The sequence below is a fragment of the Thalassophryne amazonica genome, chromosome 12 (genome assembly GCF_902500255.1).
Source record: "Thalassophryne amazonica chromosome 12, fThaAma1.1, whole genome shotgun sequence".
NCBI classification, from domain to species: domain Eukaryota; kingdom Metazoa; phylum Chordata; class Actinopteri; order Batrachoidiformes; family Batrachoididae; genus Thalassophryne; species Thalassophryne amazonica.
In genome coordinates, this window is record NC_047114.1 from 75965383 (window position 1) to 75985405 (window position 20023).

At 40.6% G+C, this 20023-nt stretch overlaps 2 protein-coding genes across 2 annotated transcripts; one reads left to right on the forward strand and one right to left on the reverse strand.

The window, feature by feature from the left end:
- Nucleotides 1-8: 8 nt before the first annotated feature.
- jmjd4 (jumonji domain containing 4) lies at nt 9-6045 on the forward strand. Its single transcript, XM_034183132.1, has 6 exons — nt 9-512; nt 603-768; nt 4351-4476; nt 4564-4831; nt 5066-5212; nt 5322-6045. The coding sequence occupies exons 1-6, from the start codon at nt 260-262 to the stop codon at nt 5655-5657; spliced, it is 1296 nt and encodes a 431-aa protein (XP_034039023.1). The 5' UTR covers nt 9-259; the 3' UTR covers nt 5658-6045.
- Nucleotides 6046-7814: 1769 nt separating this feature from the next.
- Nucleotides 7815-17403, reverse strand: iba57 (iron-sulfur cluster assembly factor IBA57). The gene is made up of 3 exons (XM_034183133.1): nt 16980-17403; nt 14695-15044; nt 7815-9284 (listed from the first exon to the last, which is right to left on the reverse strand). The coding sequence occupies exons 1-3, from the start codon at nt 17300-17302 to the stop codon at nt 8905-8907; spliced, it is 1053 nt and encodes a 350-aa protein (XP_034039024.1). The 5' UTR covers nt 17303-17403; the 3' UTR covers nt 7815-8904.
- Between the last annotated feature and the right edge of the window lie 2620 nt (nt 17404-20023).

Here is a 20023-nt window from a genome sequence, read left to right on the forward strand (position 1 = left end):
AAAAAAAAAAAAAAAAAAAAAAAAAGAACAATCCATGTTTATTTCGGGGATTTTATTTGGAAATAACAGCTCGGACTGAAGTTGTATTATTAACCGAAATAATGTGCAGTGTTAGAGATAAAGTAGTCGATGCCTCAACAGCGGCAGTTTCATTTAACCGTTGTTTTATGGGTTTTGCGTCGTGATGCTAGTTTGTTAGCCGTCCTTTCTTGCTAGCCTAACACTGACAGCTAATGTTACTAGCTGGTTAGCCGCTGTCATGGACAGGGAGGCTTATCATAACTGCTGCAGCCTCGTCAAAATCCCAAAGCAGTCCTACGAGCAGTTTTGGTCTTCACATTTTGTCAATTACATCGACAAGGAGCTCAGTTATTCTAAATTCTTCAGAAAGTATTTACTTCCCAATCATCCGTGTATGTTTTCTAGGAGGTTTACTGAGGACTGGAAGTGTAGAAAACAATGGGTGACTGAGGAGGGCAAACCTAATTTCCAGAAACTGTTGCAAGAATTTGGTAAATAAGCTTAATGCTTATGTAGTATCCATTAATTATTGTTATGCATGCGACAGCATCAGTAACAATCATTTCTTTTCTTCATCACAGATGAGACTCCGGTTCCTGTTGCAAACTGCAATGCAAAGGAGTACAATGCAAACCCCAAACAAGTTATGCCTTTCAAAGAATTTGTACACTACTGGAAGGAGTACATCCAGAATGGCCACTCGTCACCTAAGGGATGCCTTTATCTTAAGGACTGGCACATGTCAAGGTTTCAGATAATGTTAATTGTATTTGTAATACCTTGTGTGTTTACTAATACAATTTAGATATTGATTTAAAATTAATGAAGAACCAGATGAATCATAGTTGGAACACAGTCGCTTCCATCAGTTCACTTAAAACATTTGTTCTGATTTGTTTTCTACTTCATTCAATGACATTTTTTGTTTGCATGAAATGGATCTGAAATGCTTGTGTCTATAATTTTGGCTAAATATCACCTGTAGGCCAAGCTGTACGAGGAAGTAATAACTGTATTTACAATCTTCGTGTAACCAAGTAGTATATCTTTGTTGCTCCTTGTGGGATTCGTATCACCAGACTCCTTGCTCATAAGGCCAACAATCTACCAAATTAGACAAAGGGGGAATCTCTCCCAAGATAGTAGGAACAAATTTCAATCTGGATTTCACTTTGTTACACATCTCTCTCCACAGTTTTTGACCTCATCCTGATGTCACAAGTGCATTTAAGCATTAAGAACCTTCGTGTGTGACTATTTGCCACATCCTGCCACCAATGCCAATTTGTGGTTCTCTCACAAGGCCAACGCTCTACTGGGTTATGCAAAGAGTAATTTACCCCTCCAAAGCCAAGCTAGTAGGAATGCATTTCAATCTGGTTTTCAACTTGCTACATTTGAAGCATTGTATAGGGTGAGTTAATATTTGCTTACAAAACCTCAAGCCCAGTGAGTACAAACACTGACTAACCTTTTTAACCCTGGTTAAAAATGTTTGAGATCCCACAAATGGCACAGATCCCCCTCTATTCTTGGAATACACCTGGAGAGCAGCTTCTAATTGAGATTGGTTCCAAATTTATCAAGGAAAATCATGTACCTCAGATTTTATTAACTCTTATCAGTGCCTCTGTTTTTTATGACAATTCCATGTTGCACAAAAATGTAGTGAATACTGCAATGCAGTGTACCAGCACAGGCTGCCAGACCTGACCTGACCTGTGTTTCCAGTAATACACTTCCAGTTGAGTTAGTACAGTATCACCATGGCTCAGTGTTGCTGATTTTATAGCCATTGAGATGGACTGGCCACTTCATTAGGTAAATCTTGCGCGGACCAACCTGGATCCATCTTTGCCTTCAGGATCACCATAACTCTTCATGGAATAGATTCAACAAGGTGCTGGAAACATTCCTCTGAGATTTTTTTTTTCCCCATATTGACATGACATCACACAGTTGTCACAACACCACAAGTAGCCTGAATTGTTGGAACAAGGCAGCAATTGTTCTATTCATGTTGTTTAGGACAAATTCTATTGCACCAGAAGTCAAGATTCAGTAGAGCCAGACCAATACAGGTTTTTGAGAGGCACAGTACAACCCCTGGCAAAAATTATGGAATCACCGTCCTCAGAGGATGTTCATTCAGTTGTTTAATTTTGTAGAAAAAAAGCAGATCACAGACATGACACAAAACTAAAGTCATTTCAAATGGCAACTTTCTGGCTTTAAGAAACACTATAAGAAATAAAGAAAAAAGATTGTGGCAGTCAGTAACGGTTACTTTTTTAGACCAAGCAGAGGAAAAAAATATGGAATCACTCAATTCTGAGGAAAAAATTATGGAATCACCCTGTAAATTTTCATCCCCCAAATTAACACCTGCATCAAATCAGATCTGCTCATTGACATTGACCCTATGCCATGACATTGACCCTATGTGTCTTTTTGCAAGGAATGTTTTTGCAGTTTTTGCTCTATGGCAAGATGCATTTCATCATCCCCAAACATCCTTTCAATTGTCCAAAATATCAACATAAACTTGTGCATTTATTGATGATGTAATGACAGCCATCTCCCCAGTGCCTTTACCTGACATGCAGCCCCATATCATCAATGACTGTGGAAATTTACATGTTCTCTTCAGGCAGTCATCTTTATAAATCTCATTGGAAAGGCACCAAACAAAAGTTCCAGCATCATCATCTTGCCCAATGCAGATTCGAGATTCATCACTGAATATGACTTTCATCCAGTCATCCACAGTCCACAATTGCTTTTCCTTAGCCCATTGTAACCTTGTTTTTTTCTGTTTAGGTGTTAATGATGCCTTTCGTTTAGCTTTTCTGTATGTAAATCCCATTTCCTTTAGCCGGTTTCTTACAGTTCGGTCACAGACGTTGACTCCAGTTTCCTCCCATTCGTTCCTCATTTGTTTTGTTGTACATTTTTCGATTTTTGAGACATATTGCTTTAAGTTTTCTGTCTTGACGTTTTGATGTCTTCCTTGGTCTACCAGTATGTTTGCCTTTAACAACCTTCCCATGTTGTTTGTATTTGGTCCAGAGTTTAGACACAGCTGAACTGTGAACAACCAACATCTTTTGCAACATTGCGTGATGATTTACTCTCTTTTAAGAGTTTGATAATCCTCTCCTTTGTTTCAATTGACGTCTCTCGTGTTGGAGCCATGATTCATGGCAGTCCACTTGGTGCAACAGCTCTCCAAGGTGTGTTCACTCCTTTTTAGATGCAGACTAACGAGCAGATCTGATATGATGCAGGTGTTAGTTTTGGGGATGAAAATTTACAGGGTGATTCCATAATTTTTTCCTCAGAATTGAGTGATTCCATATTTTTTTTCCTCTGCTTGGTCTAAAAATGTAACCGTTACTGACTGCCACAATCTTTTTTTTCTTGATTTCTTATAGTGTTTCTTAAAGCCAGAAAGTTGCCATTTGAAATGACTTTAGTTTTGTGTCATGTCTGTGATCTGCTTTTTTTCTACAAAATTAAACAACTGAATGAACATCCTCCAAGGCCGGTGATTCCATAATTTTTGCCAGGGGTTGTACTATACCAGTATTGTGGATTTTAAAAGATTATGATGTATACATAATTTTGAACATTTTGTTATCAAACCCTACTGACAAAAATGTAAAAGACTTGATGTTTAAGCATGAACCTCATTATAAATAATGATACGTATAATAACCAACCACTATAAATTATGTCGGCATCACTCAGATTGGCAGTCACTATGTCGTATCACTCAGAATTTGCGTTAAAATAGACTTCTTATCTACTCTGGCCCTGCCTAGCTGTCAGCATAGTGACCGGTTTTTGCTTGTTGCAGTAAAACACCCACTCTGATTGAAAATGAATGGAAGCTGGACACTTTGTCTCTATCTCTTGTAGCTAATATGACAGGGTCACAGCCACGCTTGACAGCATTGCAAACAATACCATCAGAGTGAGCTATGCTGGACAGACTACACAATGACACCATTTTCAACTGTTTTTCTTCTTTGTTGATTTGGTAAAATGAAAGTTTTCATGTCTGCAAAAATAACAAGGATACTGGTGTCTGTGAAAGGTGCATATCAGCCGATATTATTGGCCAAGGTCTACTCGTTAGACAATGTTTTTCAGTGAGCCCATGCCCACTGCAGACTCGATACCTGAGAGAAGTGCTACCTGGTGTGGCTGATATTTGTGCTAATCAGTTGAATAAGTGTGCCAAATGAAGTGGCCAGTGTGTTGTTTGTGGAATAACTTGCCACATATTTTACTGCAGTTGATGAATGTTGTTTTATTAAACTACAGGGACTTTCCAGAACATAATGTTTACACTACACCAGTGTTCTTCTCCTCTGATTGGCTGAATGAATACTGGGATACACTTGAAGTGGATGATTACCGGTTTGTCTACATGGGGCCCAAAGGTTCATGGTACTGCATCAAATAGAAAATAATAGTAGTGTAGGTTACATGACGTCAGTATTTCCACTCAATCAAAATACTTTCTTGTAACTGTAGGACTCCGTTCCATGCCGATGTGTTCCGCTCATACAGTTGGTCTGCAAACATCTGCGGCAGGAAGAAATGGCTTCTGTATCCACCAGGCCAAGAGGAGTTCTTACGAGATTCGCACGGCAACCTCGCTTATGATGTGACCTCATCTGAACTTCGAGACAGAGGCCTTTATCCACACTCTGAGGAAGCTTGTCAACCTCTTGAAATCATTCAAGAGGCAGGTGAAATCATTTTCGTGCCCAGTGGTTGGCACCATCAAGTTTATAATCTGGTAAGAACTGTTTGCTACAAGCTCGCGCAGTCTCATTACAGTGTGGAAGTATTCAAATGTAAAGATCAGTTCCATTCTGGGCATCATTGTGTAGCAGTGATTTATCTATAGATTCTATGAATGGTGTGCCAAATCAACAACATTCAGTTTGACGGATTTGATCTTTCTGATCTCTCTAATTTTGCTCTGATTCATTTCCAATAAAGCTGATATAACTGATATTTGATCTTACAGGAGGATACTATTTCTGTTAATCACAACTGGCTTAATGGCTGTAATATTGACATTATGTGGCAGTTCCTTCAGAACGAGTTGTCATCTGTCCAAAAAGAGATAGACGAGTGGAGGGACACCATGGACTCGTGGCATCAGCACTGCCAGGTACTTCAGGAATGCAAGTGCGCTGTTGAAGTTGTGCAAAAAACTTGCTGTTTCCCAATAATCATGACATCATTAGGATGTAATATAACCTTTGTATGTTACTTTTCAGGTCATCATGAAGGCTAGTTCTGGCATTGACTATGGGGAATTTGCTTCCTTTCTGAAAATTATTGCCGAAAACCGAATTAGTTTCCTGAATGCTTTCTCCTCTGGGGATTCTGCCGATTTTCCACGACATCTGTCGGATACACTCTCCACCCTTGGACCTTATCACGCTGCCTTTGACCTACAAAGGGTTGCTCATATACTTGAATGTCTACTGTGCAATGAAGATTTTAAGAGGCTTGATCATTCTGCACTGACCTTGCAGCCAGAAAGCATGTTACAACAAATCAGAGACATCATACTCTCCACCAGAGGGCAGCATCTGCTTTATCAAGAATGAGATACAAGAAGTGGCCTTTTAAAAAGTGCATTTGTATACTGAGCAGTGGTGGGCACAGCTAACGTCAGAGCTAGCTTTGGTAACCACAAATCTGCTAAAACATTTAGCTGAAGCTACTGCTAATTTTTAAGCATGCAGAGATGGCGCATGATGCTGAATGTCCCAGTTATTAGGAAACCTCGTATAGGATTACACATGTACATTTGGAATCAATCAGATGAGGTGCATTGTTCAATAATGATATAAAGTCCAGTGTTAGTGGCTCTGTTGTTAACATCCTGACAGATAGCTGGTCCAAAAATTCATAGGATGAGTAAACAGTGCATGTTTATGCTATTAATGTTGGAATGAACTGGATAGGATGTTTATAGTGTTGGAAGGAAAACATTGCTGCCAACTAGTGGATAAACACTAATCTCCTTTAGTGCTACAGTCCCCTTCAAAAGCAATTTTACACACATTCACAGATATAAAATGGAATATATAGTGCATCCAGAAAGTATACACAGTGCTGCGCTTTTTCCACATTTTATATTACAGCCATATTCCAAAATGGATGAAATTTATTTTTTCCTCAAAACTCTACCCACAACACCCCATAATGATAATGTGAAAAGTTTTTTTTTAGATTATATATATATATATATATATATATATAAACTAAGAAATCGCATGTATATAAGTAATCATGCCTTTTGCCATGGTGCTTAAAATTGAGCTCAGGTGCATACTGTTTCCACTGATCATCCTTGAGATGTTTCCACAGCTTAATTGGAGTCCACCTGGGGTAAATTCAGTTGACTGGACATGATTTGGAAATCACACACCTGTCTAAAAAGATCCAACACGTGACAGTGCATGTCAGAGCACAAACCAAGCATGAAGTCAAAGGAATTGTCTGTAAACCTCCAAGATAGGGTTGTCTCAGACAAATCTGGGGAAGGGTACAATAAACATTTCTGCTGCTCGAAGGTCCCAATGAGCACAGTGGCCTCCATCATCTGTAAATGGAAGACGTTCAGATCCACCAGGACTCTTCCTAGAGCTGGCCACTTATCTAAACTGAGCGATCAAGGGCCTTAGTCAACAAGGTGACCAAGAACCCGATGGTCACTCTGTCAGAGCTCCAGCATTCCTCTGTGGAGAGAGGAGAACCTTCCAGAAGGACAGTCATCTCTGCAGCAATCCACCAAATCAGGCCTGCATGGTAGCATGACCAGACGGAAGCCACTACTTAGTAAAAGACACATGGCAGCCTGCCTGGAGTTTTCCAAAAGGCACCTGAAGGACTCTCAGACGATGAGGGTCAAAATTCTCTGGTCTGATGTGACAAAGATTGAACTCTGTTCTTGTGTAAATGCCAGGCGTCGTGTTTGGTGGAAACCAGGCACCATCCATGCAGTGAAGCATGGTGGTGGCAGCATCATGCTGTGGGGATGTTTTTCAGCATTAGGAAATGGGAGACTAGTCAGGATTGAGGGAAAGATGAATACAGCAATGTACAGAGACATCCTGGATGAAAACCTGCTCCAGAGCACTCTACCTCAGACTGGGGTGACTGTTCATCTTTCAGCAGGGCAATGACCCTAAGCACACAGCCAAGATATCAAAGCAGTGGCTTCAGGACAACTCTGAATGTCCTTGAGTGGCCCAGCCAGAGCCCAGACCTGAATCTGATTGAACATCTCTGGAAAGATTTGAAAATGGCTGTGCACTGACCCTTCCCATCCAACCTGATGGGAGGCCGAGAGGCGCTTCAAAGAGGAATGGGCAAAATTGCCCAAAGATAGGTGAACCAAACTTGTGGCATCATATTCAAGAAGACTTGAGGCTGTAATTGCTGCCAAAGGTGTATCATCAAAGTATTGAGCAAAGGGTGTAAATACTTAGGTACGTGTGATTTCTTAGTTTTTGATTTTTTTTTAATAAATTTGCAAACAAAAAAAAACAATGTCATTATGGGGTGTTGTGAGTAGAATTTTGAGGGGAAAAATGAATTTACTCAATTTTGGAATAAGACTGTAACATAAAATGTGGAAAAAGTGAAGCACTGTGAATACTTTCCGGATGTACATCATTTGCCTGACAACAAGGACTTTGACTTCCAAGAGGGTCTTAGTCTTAAACGTGTAAAACACTGGCTTTTATGCCTCTTATCCCTGTTGGCTCTAATTGTTTAGCTGCATCGTAGGTTGGGTGATTCTGGCAGGATTTTGAGTCATCAGGTTAATTCAGGGTTGTTCTGACTTAACCTGATTAAAAAAAAAACTCAATTCAGAACAAAATGCTTGGTTTGTAGGCGAGATAAAGATGATTTAGAAAATCATAGCAAAAAAAATCCTAATTTTCTGAATTAATGAGAAACTCAGTGAATTCAGTAAAATAGGTTTGTTTTTCTCAAGTGAATGCATTATGCTTCTGTAAAAACTGACCCAATGTGCTGAAATTTTAATGATGTAGCATTAACATGGAGGTTTCCCCTTAAAAGGTTACGCACGCTGTGATGAGATGATCAAGATGCACATAATTACATGAACAAATGAAATTAAACACTTTCCATTCAACAGTTAATTCACAGTATAGAAAGTATTACACAAATAATGAATACAACATAAAAACTGATAGAAAATAATGATCTAGTCAGTTCAGTCACTCTGCCTTGACCTGCTCCTCCATCATTGATGTGACGCTTGTTGCTTTTGCACGATTTTGCTTATTTTAGGCTTAACGAAGACTTTAGTTAAAATTTATTTTACAAAAAAAATTTAATGGACTCAAAGTTGGAACTAAATTTAGTGGAAGCTAGATGGTCCACTCGTGGTTTTTAAGGTTAGCTGAAAATCTAATCCACTAGCACAAAGTTAGCTTTGCTAATTAGCTTAGATTTGTCACTGACACCTGGCAAATGTACCACTACGTTGTACCCGACGCATCCTGCGTCCTTATGTGTCACTGAATGTGAAGAATGTATCTTGGAGAAAAAAAAGTACTAAATAAATGTTTTTTATTGCCATTGTACATATTTTTTCCACAACCACCCACGCAACTGAACAGTCGTAATATCCTGCAGCTGCACATTTATTAAATTGCAACATTTTTATGGTTATTTTCTGCTTTGGGAAACAGCCAACAATATTTAAAAGAAAAACAATACCACAGTAATGGTAGAAAGTGCAACATACCCCCTTGTTTACAAGAAGTATGACATGGTACATTTTAGCCAACTATGTGACAGTCCCCTTTTACTTCAAGGGGACTGAGGCCACCAGTCAGGTACAGAGGCCTCTAAAGTGATCGTGGTATCGGCAGATTTGAGCGTCAACACCTCTTTGGCATAAGCGGTGCGGATTAGACTGAGACCTAACTCTCCCATCGTCCCTCGGTGCTTTCCAGCTGGTTTCCCTGACTGTGTGAGCAATGGTGCTCCTTCCTCCAGGTCTTTTACTGGAGCTGACAAGCGTACTGGCATCAGGCGCTTCCGAATCACCCCGGTGTGATGAGTCCTTGCTGTAAGCTCCTGGCCGATGTAACAGCCCTTGCTAAAACTGATGCCCTCCATGAAGACGAGATTTGACTCTAGGGGTAATGCCACCCCAGGAGGAAGGTCTTTGACTCCCTCAGGTAGACCTACACGACAATGACAGCAACGAAAACAAAAACCTTAGTCACTCAATTTCTCAAGCTCGTGTAGTGTGGATACATAGGACTAACAGTCTGATATTGACCAAATGTGACAGAGCCTCATTAAATACATTTTCTTAGTCCATGACCTCAGAATATTCTGTTCAATTGCAGACATAATTTTAATAATTCCAACATCATCATTACTGCTATCAATTTATATTTTTGAAATACATAGATGCCTTATCGATCCTTGATATGAGGATTACAGTTTTAAAGAAGCACTTGTTTGCAACACAGAAGGTTCCTGGTTCAAGACCACCTGAGGACATTCTCCATGTAATACGGAGATGTCAGGAAGGGCATCTGGCATAATCAACATGCAGATCCATTTTGGATCCGCTGTGGTGACCCAGGGTGAAACGGGGAAAAGTCAAAAGAGCTTACTGATAAATATTACTTATTTATATAGGATACAGTTAGAGCCCAAAATTATTATTTTATTTTTTTTTTTAATACCAACCATTTTGCATTGTTTGTGCTGCAAAAGATATACTTGCATCCTTCATTTTTTTAGGGGAAAGAAGCCCATATTTGTCAGCTGCATTCCAAGGAGCCTTGGAAACGAGACAGCCTTGTCACACCACTTACGACGTATCTGGTCGACAAATGCAGCCAAAGAAGGAAGTGGCCCCTGAATTGAGACACAGCCTCATGGTCCATTCTTTGTGTATCTAAACTGTGGCTCGTCAGGATTCTAAATAAATATATTCAAAGTTATGACTTCAGCCATACGTCTAGTGCATTATATCTTCAAAGTATTAAGATTGAAAATTGTAAATCACTACTATTTATATTTTTGAGATACGGCGAAACGTAATCAACATGGCATAAATGAAATAAAATATAAAAGCCAAAATGATGGGTTGCATACTTAACGACACTCATTCGCCAGTTTTCTTCTGACAAGTCAGGGGATGGATACAGTGAGGCAAATAAGTATTTGATCCATGGTCGATTTTGCAAGTTTCCCCACCTACACAGAATATACAGATCTGACATTTTTATCATAGGTACATATCAACTGTGAGACAGAATCTTAGAAAAAAAAAAAAACAGAAAATCACACTGTATGATTTGCATACAATGCGTGCATACAGAGTTTGCACACTGCAGCAGGGATTTTGGTCCACTCCTCCACACAGATCTTCTCCAGATCTTTCAGGTTTTGAGTTTCAGCTCCCTCCAAAGATTTTCTATTGAGTTCAGGTCTGGGGACTGGCCAGGCCACTCCACGACCTTGAAATGCTTCTTACGGAGCCCCTCCTTAGTTGCCCTGGCTGTGTGTTTGGGGTCATTGTCATGCTAGAAGACCCAGCCATGACCCATCTTCAATGCTCTTACTGAGGGAAGGAGGTTGTTTGCCAAAATCTCGTGATACATGACCCCATCCAACCTCCCTTCAATACGGTGCAGTCATCCTGTTCCCTTTGCAGAAAAGAACACCCAAAAATGATGTTTCCACCCCCATGCTTCACGGTTGGGATGGTGTTCTTGGGGTTGTTCTCATCCTCTAAACAGAGCAAGTGGAGTTGATTCCAAAAAGCTCTATTTTGGTCTCATCTGACCACATGACCTTCTCCCATGCCTCCTCTGGATCATCCAGATGGTCACTGGTGAACTTCAAATTGGCCTGGACATGTGCTGGTGTGAGCAGGGGGACCTTGCTGCCCTGCAGGATTTTAAACCATGACGGCGTTGTGCGTTACTAATGTGACCTTTGCGACTGTGGTTCCAGCTCTCTTCAGGTCATTGACCAGGTCTTCCTGTGTAGTTCTGGGATGATTCTTGACCTTTCTCAGAAACATCCTTACCCGACAAGGCGAGATCTTGCATGGAGCTCCAGACCAAGGAAGAGTGACAGCCATCTTGTGTTTCTTCCATTTTCTAATAATTACTCCAACAGTTGTTGCCTTCTACCAAGCTGCTTGCCTGTTGTCCTATAGTCCATCCCAGCCTTGTGCAGGTCTACAATTTTGTCCCTGGTGTCCTCAGACAGCTCTTTGGTCGTGGCCATGGTGGACAGGTTGAAGTGTGATTGATTTATGTGCGTGGACAGGTGACTTTCATACAGGTAACAAGTTCAAATAGGTGCAATCAATACAGGTAAAGAGTGCAGAATAGGGGGGCTTCTTAAAGACAAACTAACAGGTCTGTGACAGACAGAATTCTTGCTGGTTGGTAGGGGATCAAATACTTATTTCATGGTATAAAATGCAAATTAATTATATAAAAATAATACAATGTGATTTTCTGGATTTTTAAAAAAATTTTTAGATTCTGTCTCTCACAGTTGCAGTGTACCTACAATAAAAATTACAGACCTCTCCATTCTTTGTAGGTGGGAAAACTTGCAAAATTGACAGTGAATCAAATACTTATTCGCCTCACGGTACATGAACATTTTCAAGTCGCTGAATACATCTTGGACTTAATTTCTGTAAATATGTAAAAAACAAAAAAAAAATACAAATACAAACATGGTAAATCTGTCTGGAGGAGTTAGTTATCAAAACTGAATGGTTGTACAAAGAGAATAGTGAGGAAAGCCACCAAGACAGCCCTGAAGAAGTTACAGGCTTCTATGGCTGCGACTGCAGGAATTGTGCATAGCACAACTTTTGCATTACCACCCACAGCTTCACAGTGGAATGGAGCATGAAGAATTTTCAGAGAGAAATAATACAGGTTTGCATCTGCCATGTGCCTTCTGGCAAACTACCTGAACTTTTAAGTGTTCTTTTTCAGAAAATCCTCCTCCATACCACTTCATAATGAAACTGTATAACTGGTGATGCAAAACTTGCACAATACACAATTTCCACCAGAAAGATTTACCACACAGATTTATTATACAAATAGTGTTTATATTTCTTAATACTTGATGTAAATAAAGTCCAAGACATATTCTGTGAGGTGGAAAAGTTGATGTGTCCATCCCCAGACCTGTCTGAATAAAAGTAGCTGAAAATGCAATGATTTCCTTGTATTACATTAAAGCTAGGGTAGGTAACTCTGTTCAGAAACACTTTTTGTTATATTGGGTGAAATGGTCTGTCTGTCCTAACAGTAGCCAATACATTATGTATTCAAAAAAAGGAACGGAAAACAAAACAAAAAAAAGAAATCAGACATCTGTAGCAGCTGTAGGATCGATAAAACTCCAACTAGCATAAGCCCCGTGGTGCGCTCTCAAATGCCTTCATGTCTAGTTCTTCCTGCTCACGCCACCAGGCTCAACGTCCTCCTCTGTCCCTCCCTCCTCCACACGTGCACACTCATTTCACCAAAGAAGTTCACTTCGGTACAATGGCAGAGGGAATGCAGCCAAAACTACTACTTCCACCGTTACATTTAATGGCTCACCCCGATAGAAAACCAAGCGAAAAGAAACCCGGAGGCAGAAAAGGCTGTGATGAAAAAGGCTCGGGATAAAGCAAGAGGTCAGACAAGAGGACGCAGAGGTTGCTCTCTTTCTGTTGGACAGGTAATTACTTTTGCTTTAGGGGGATTTGTTATTTTCATACAAGATTTGCCAACTTGGCTACTTTTGTAGCTCCTTTTCGCCCAAAAGATGCACGTTAAAGTTTGTATGGGTGTGGCTTTGGACGGAGCACTGACGGGGTAGGGGGTGGAACCTAGAGGAGGTGCTACTTTCAAATCTTCCTAGCTCTCCTGCTAGCTCTCCAGGATTACCAACTCTAGCTTTAATGGGTGCAACACATGAAATCACTCCAAAATAAATCACCATTAATCATTTATATATATATATATATATATATATATATACATATATATATACATACATACATATATATATATACATACATATATATATACATACACATACATATATATATATACGAGGTCTATTAGAAAAGTATCCGACCTTATTATTTTTTTCAAAAACCATATGGACTTGAATCACGTGTGATTACATCAGACATGCTTGAACCCTCGTGGGCATGCAAGAGTTTTTTCATGCCTGTCGGTTACGTCATTCGCCTGTGGGCAGTCTGAGTGAGGAGTCGCCCACCCTCTCGTCGATTTTTTCATTGTTTAGGAATGGCTCAGAGACTGCTGCTTTGTTCGATCAAATTTTTTTCAAAACTGTAAGGCACAACTGAGTGGACATCATTCGATAAATTCAGCTGGTTTTCGGTAAAAATTTTAACGGCTGATGACAGATTTTGGTCTGGTAGTGTCGCCGTAAGGACGGCCCACGGCGCCTGACGGCGATCTGCGCTTCGAGGCGGCAGCGTCTCGCCGTTTCAAGTTGAAAACTTCCACATTTCAGGCTCTGTTGACCCAGGAAGTCGTCAGAGAACAGAGAACTTTCAGAAGAAGTCGGCATGAGGAGTTTATTCGGACATTCGATTGTTAACGGACATTTTGTAATGAAAGAACGTGCGGGCAGAGTCGCATGTCGGGCTGGACCCGACAGCGGGGGGTCGCGACAGGAAAAACACCTCCATTGGAAACCTTAACGGGCAAGTTGGAACATGCCCAAGCTGTTAAACAATTTCTCAGTTACTCACTTGTTGAAAGCCATCAAAACCTGCATGAATTTTACAAATGGTTTTCAACATGGAGGTGTTTTTCCTGTTGCGGCGCACACAGATTTGCCGAGTCGTCACGGAAACGTCTCGGCGAATCTGCGCGCACGTCTTTCATTACAAAATGTCCTTAAACAGTGGAATGTCCGCATAAAGTCCTCATGCCGGCCTCTTCTGAATCTTCTCTGTTCTCTCAGGACGTCCTGGGTGAATTAAGCCTTAAATTAGTATGTTTTCAGGTCGAAACAGGCCGACGACGGCGTCTGGAAGCGCTGCACGACGTCCCGCTGTGTGGGAAGTCCTTACACCGACAGAAACACCCCATAATCTCTCATCAGCCGTTAAACTTTTCACCGAAAACCAGCTTAATTTCTCGAATAGTGTCCACTCGGATATTCCTCACAGGTCCAGAAAAAATTTTGATAAAGCAACGCGCGCCGTCTCGAGCAGCGTGTGAAACAAAGGAATTCAGCCGAGAGGGCAGGACCACATCTCACTCAAGGCCTGCCCACAGGGAAATGACGTCACCGACACGCGTGAAAAAACTCACGCATGCGCACGAGGGTTCAAGCATGATTGGTGTAATCGCACGTCATTCAAATCCATATAGTTAAAAAAAAATAAAAGGGTCGGTTTATTATCTAATAGACCTCGTATATATAAACTTACCGCTTAATTGACTAATACCTTCAGTGGTAACAAACACCAAAACTGGATGAAGTGGGTTTGGTACTTCCCTACAAGTGCACTTTTTACAGACAATTGTTTAATTACAAACTCTAACCTACTTATCATCTTACCAATAGTATAGCGATGTCTGTGATAGTCCTCTGTGTCAGCTTGCTGACATGATGCTATGACATCTGCAGGGTCTACATTATTATCCAATGCCAGTCTCCAGCCCATTTTCTGGGTTCGAGGATCAGCCTCCCATACATGGGCTTGTTCTGGAGAAGACAGCTCAGGCTTATTTGCCACCTGATCTGCGCGGTTTTGTTGGGGGAGCACTGCCCAAATGCAAAGCTCTGGACAAGAGCTGACGTTGATCTTCCGGCGGATTCTATACATCTTCAAATGTTTCAAGATTGAGTCCTTCATGCTGCTGTCACACTCCAGGAGAACACCGTGTCCTGCATTTTCACCTTTCAGGCTGAAAGTAAAAACAGCAAGTTGAGTGGTTTATGGGAACATGTACCATCCACAGTAAGATAACAACAACAACAACAAAAACATTAAATTGCAGTATGACAGTCACTGCATTCTTGGAGTTGTTCAATTAAATGTTGAAAACTTTTAACTTAAAAAAAAAACTAGAATGTCACATCTGGTATTCCATAAGAACAGTTTGACAATATCTAAATCTAAGTATCCTAAATTGCATGTTTTTGATCGTTTCTATTACACTGTTTTCAAAGCACCTTGTCATTTGGCCCAAGCAGAGGGTCACCCCTTTGAGTCTGGTCTGCTTGAGGTTTCTTCCTCAGGGGGAGTTTTTCCTCACCACTGTTGCTCTGGGGCTTAGTAAGGTTAGAACTCTATGGTGATTTGGCGCTATATAAATGAAAATAAATTGAAATTGAATTGAAATTTAACTGTCACCAAACTGTACATATACCAGAATATTTTTCTACCCATGAACTCTTACAATGAGGTGCCCCATGTGAACAGCTGTATTACCAAGATAAGCAGCCACACCTATACAGCTGAGGCTGTACGTTTACATACGCCTCAGCTAAAACTAAGTTTGATCCAATTCCAAAGATTTCATACTACCAAAATAAGTTTCAAATTGTCTTTCTTTGTTTCCAGAAATAGTTAATCAAAAATAATAGTTACAAGACATTTATTTCAGATTGTACTACAGTCACTTGCCCAGTTCCGGATCACTGCTGGTTCCGGATCACTGCTGTAGTATTTGCACCGCTGTTTCTCATAATCAGTGCGAATAAGCTAATACTTGGTACCAATGGAAAGATTGATGTTTTGTCTACAAACGACCACAAGCTCAACCAGATCCAGCCATCCTTGTGATCAGCAGAGGAATCAACACATCCCTGTGTCTGCGGTGTGCGCACTTTTTCCTCACTCACTCATTCCTGCAAGTTTGAAAGTAACAATCTCTAAGATGTAGCAAAGGTGAGTTAGCCATTCAGTGTTTTTCGTTCTAGAGTGGGAAAATACTTACTCACTTGGGTAGAAAATGTCAGCGTGTTACGTCTTGCTGTTTAATTGCTGCACACATTTATCTCCGACGCGAAAATTTGCCGGTTGTGGATCATTGAAGCAGCAGCCTCGTGTCAGTACTTGTGAGCCCTTGTGTACTTTGGGGGATCATCTCAACATCACGAATGGGCATGGATGTGGGAGCTTTTACTTTTTAATTCGGGAGAAATCTCACCTCCACACTTCATTTTTTGCTCATTAAAAATGTATAACAGTGCCTTTCGAAACTAAGTAAATTCTCATTTAATAAGTATAATTTATATCATTTTGTGTTCAAAACACATTCTCAGGCACAGTGTGTATCATTCTGCATTAGAAGGGCTCCAGCCAGATGCCAGGAATGACCCCAAAGTGACAAAGAGTGTTGTGATCCGGAACCGGCAAATATTTGCACCATACATAATGTGGCTTCACACTTTAAGTAGACGGGGTACACCATCCAGACTTTCAGCTAGATAACATCCCAATATACCCAATAAACGATATTCAATTGCATTATGGCTCCATACAGTGGGACTTTAAAAAAGGTGATCCGGAACTGGGCAACTGTGTGTATGTCAGCTTGCCAGTGAGGATTACGTATACCAAGTTGACCGATCAGTTTTCATCATTTTGAATTCCAACAATGCTGGTTTCTGCTATAAAACAATATTAAAGTAAAATGACAAGCGTCCCCAGTCCAACAATACTAACACGTACTAAAACAGAAGGGTTGGCCATTTTCTACTTAAGTGATTGCAGGATGTGTGTGATGCCGACACGTAACACTTTTAAATATGCATAAATGAACTGATTCAGTTAAGACACGTGATCCACCGACGCTGCCACGCCCACTATCAATTTAGGTTTGTTTTTGTTTTACCTGTACAGCAGGATGTCGTAAAGCGTTCTCCCCTGCACGTTTAACATGTGTGCATACATGGCTCTGCGCTCCTCAAGCAGCTCCATGTCGTTGGTGATAATCCCTTGAAGAAACGGATTCGTGTCCTGGCCCCGGATCTGGAGTAAAGTCCTGTGAGAAAGCTGATAGCAGTAATAGAGACTCGACTCGTAGCTGAACTGCTTCAAACACTTCACCGGAGCTGCAGCACAGCCAAACAACTTCCCACACAAATACCGAGGGGGAGAGTTTCTAAAGTGAACGCCGACAGCGGACGCTGCTCGGGCGAAATACAAAGCCCCCATGTTATAACCGAAAATATACGGTGAAGTAAAAGTTGACACGCCAAACAACCGACGCTTTGAAGTTTGTGTTATCTTGTCTTGCTAAACTGCTGAAGCGCATGACAACTGCGTCTTCTTCTTCTTTTAAATTTTGTGTAGTATGCAAAAAACATTTCGTGTAATACCGCCACCAAACGGCGTGGAGTGTGACAGTAGAAATATATGAAGAATAAAGCGATTTCTGGGCTACTTTCAGTCATTTTAAACTAAACTAAATGCTTCTAAAATTGACATGATACAGCTGTATGTTTTACTAACTGCATCTGAGAAGACTGATAATGAAGTATTAGTGTACTGTGCATACGTTGTATTGCTTTTCCTCAAAGCCTGCATTAGCATCACCTGAAGCCCAGCAGATCCTTCCTTTATAACTGATTTAAGTCAATTTATTCCAACTATGACTCACTGATTCCACACTAGAAACAAATTGTTTTACTTATTAAATCATCACATCAGAAATATACTGGAAAAAAGTATTTATATAAAATGTGCTCTGTGTCACATTAGGTATGTACAGTGCATTCAGAAAGTGTTCACAAGACATTTTGTTATGTTACAGCCTTATTCCAAAATATACAAATTCGTTTTTTCCTCAAAATTCTATAGATAATACCCCATAATGACAATGTGAAAAAACCCTCTTTTTGAGATTTTTGCAAATTTATTACAAATAAAAAACTAAGAAATCACATGTGTTCACAGCCTTTACCATGAAGCTCAAAATTGAGCTCAGGTGCATCTTGATTCCACTGATCGTCCTTGAGATGTTTCTACAGCTTCACTGGAGTCCACCTGGGGTAAATTCAGTTGATTGGACATGATTTGGAAATCACACACCTGTCCACATATAAGGTCCCACAGTTGACAGTCAGAGCACAAACCAAGGATGAAGTCAAAGGAATTGTCTGTAGACCTCTGAGACGGGATTGTCTTGAGGCACAAATCTGGGAAAGGGTACAGAAACATTTCTGCTGCTTTGAAAGTCCCAATAAGCACAGCCTCCATCATCTGTAAATGGAAGAAGTTTGGATCCACCAGAACTCTTCCTAGAGCTGGCCGCCCGTCTAAACTGAGCGATCACGGAAGAAGGGCCTTAGTCAGGAAGGTGACCAAGAACCCAATGGTCACTCTGTCAGAGCTCCAGCATTCCTCTGTGGAGAGAGGAGAACCGTCCAGAAGGACAAGCATCTGCAGCAATCCACCAATCAGGCCTGTAGGGTAGAGTGGCCAGATGGAAGCCACTCCTTAGTAAAAGGCACATGGCAGCCCACCTGGAGTTTGCCAAAACGCATCTGAATGTCTCATCAGACCAGAGAATTTTGTTTTTCATGGTCTGAGAGTCCAAGATTGAACTCTTTAGCATGAATGCCAGGCGCCACGTTTGGAGGAAACCAGGCACCATCCCTACAGTGAAGCATGGTGGTGGCAGCATCATGCTGTGGGTTCAGGTTCTGTTATCATAAGTCTGTTAATGACTTTTTCATAATGGCATTGCTTTCTGATCAGGTATCTCTGCTAGTGATAACATAAATGATATGTAAGTTATTCAAATCAGACATTATAGCATTGCTGTCAAGATGAAGTACTAAAAGGTATAATCCAGATACTAATCCCTGGTCCTATCTATGAAACTATCACTGCGGTACATGTCTGTGAAAAGCCATGGTGTATAGTGGATATTCTTTGCCTCTCTTTGACCCTCATAGCTGAACATTGATGATGATGGCTGAACTTTGATCTTGACCTTAACTTTATATTGTGTGAGTTGACTTTTCATCATGATCACTGACCTGTGAGCCTGATAATTGATATTTGTACTCAATCACTGAACTTTGATCTTGATCTCTGAAAACTCATCTTTGATCATGTTCCTGACTTTTGATCCTGACTACTGACCTGTGATCCTGATAACTGGTTCTGAAATGCTGAACTGTGATCTTGTTGAATGATGACTCATCTTTGATCATTTTTTCTGACTTTTGATCCTCATTAGTGACCTTTGATCTGGATCTTGACCCAAGATAGTGATAACTAACATCTCATCTTTAATCATGACGGCCACACTTGGATCCTGATCACTGATCTTTGATCCTCTCCACTCAGTTTTGATACTAATTTGTAACCTTTGGTCCACCAGCTGACCTGGATTGCACCAAAACAATGTGTTCATGAGGACTGCCTTTTTATTCTGATTACAGAATCAAATTAATCAGGATCAAAGCACAGCAAGCTACATCAAAGAATTTGCTTTTTGATCCAAATCTACAGCTAAACTTAATGTGTCCTTCCTTGTCCCACGTGCCATCCCTCTAGGAAAGCTCTCTGACACTGGTTCATTAGTTTTTGGTAATCCTGTGAAGAAACAATCAACAGACTCGAGTGGTAGCATAACCTTGATTGAGGTAAGTTGAATTGCACTGGGAGAGTGCACACATCCTTGGAGTCCTGGAATCCACAGATTTGTATTGGGTTTCACATTATTGTATGGTTGTAGGCCACTTTCATATCACTATGACCTTCATACAAATCTATATTTTCTTGTAAAAGGTCTCATGACATAAGAGTATTGAGATGTTTGCCCCTAGACAAGCGTTGTCTTCTTTCCAGAAAGACAAAAGGTGGACCACACTCAAACACACTGCTTATATAACATAAATAATTATACTATAATACAATAAAATA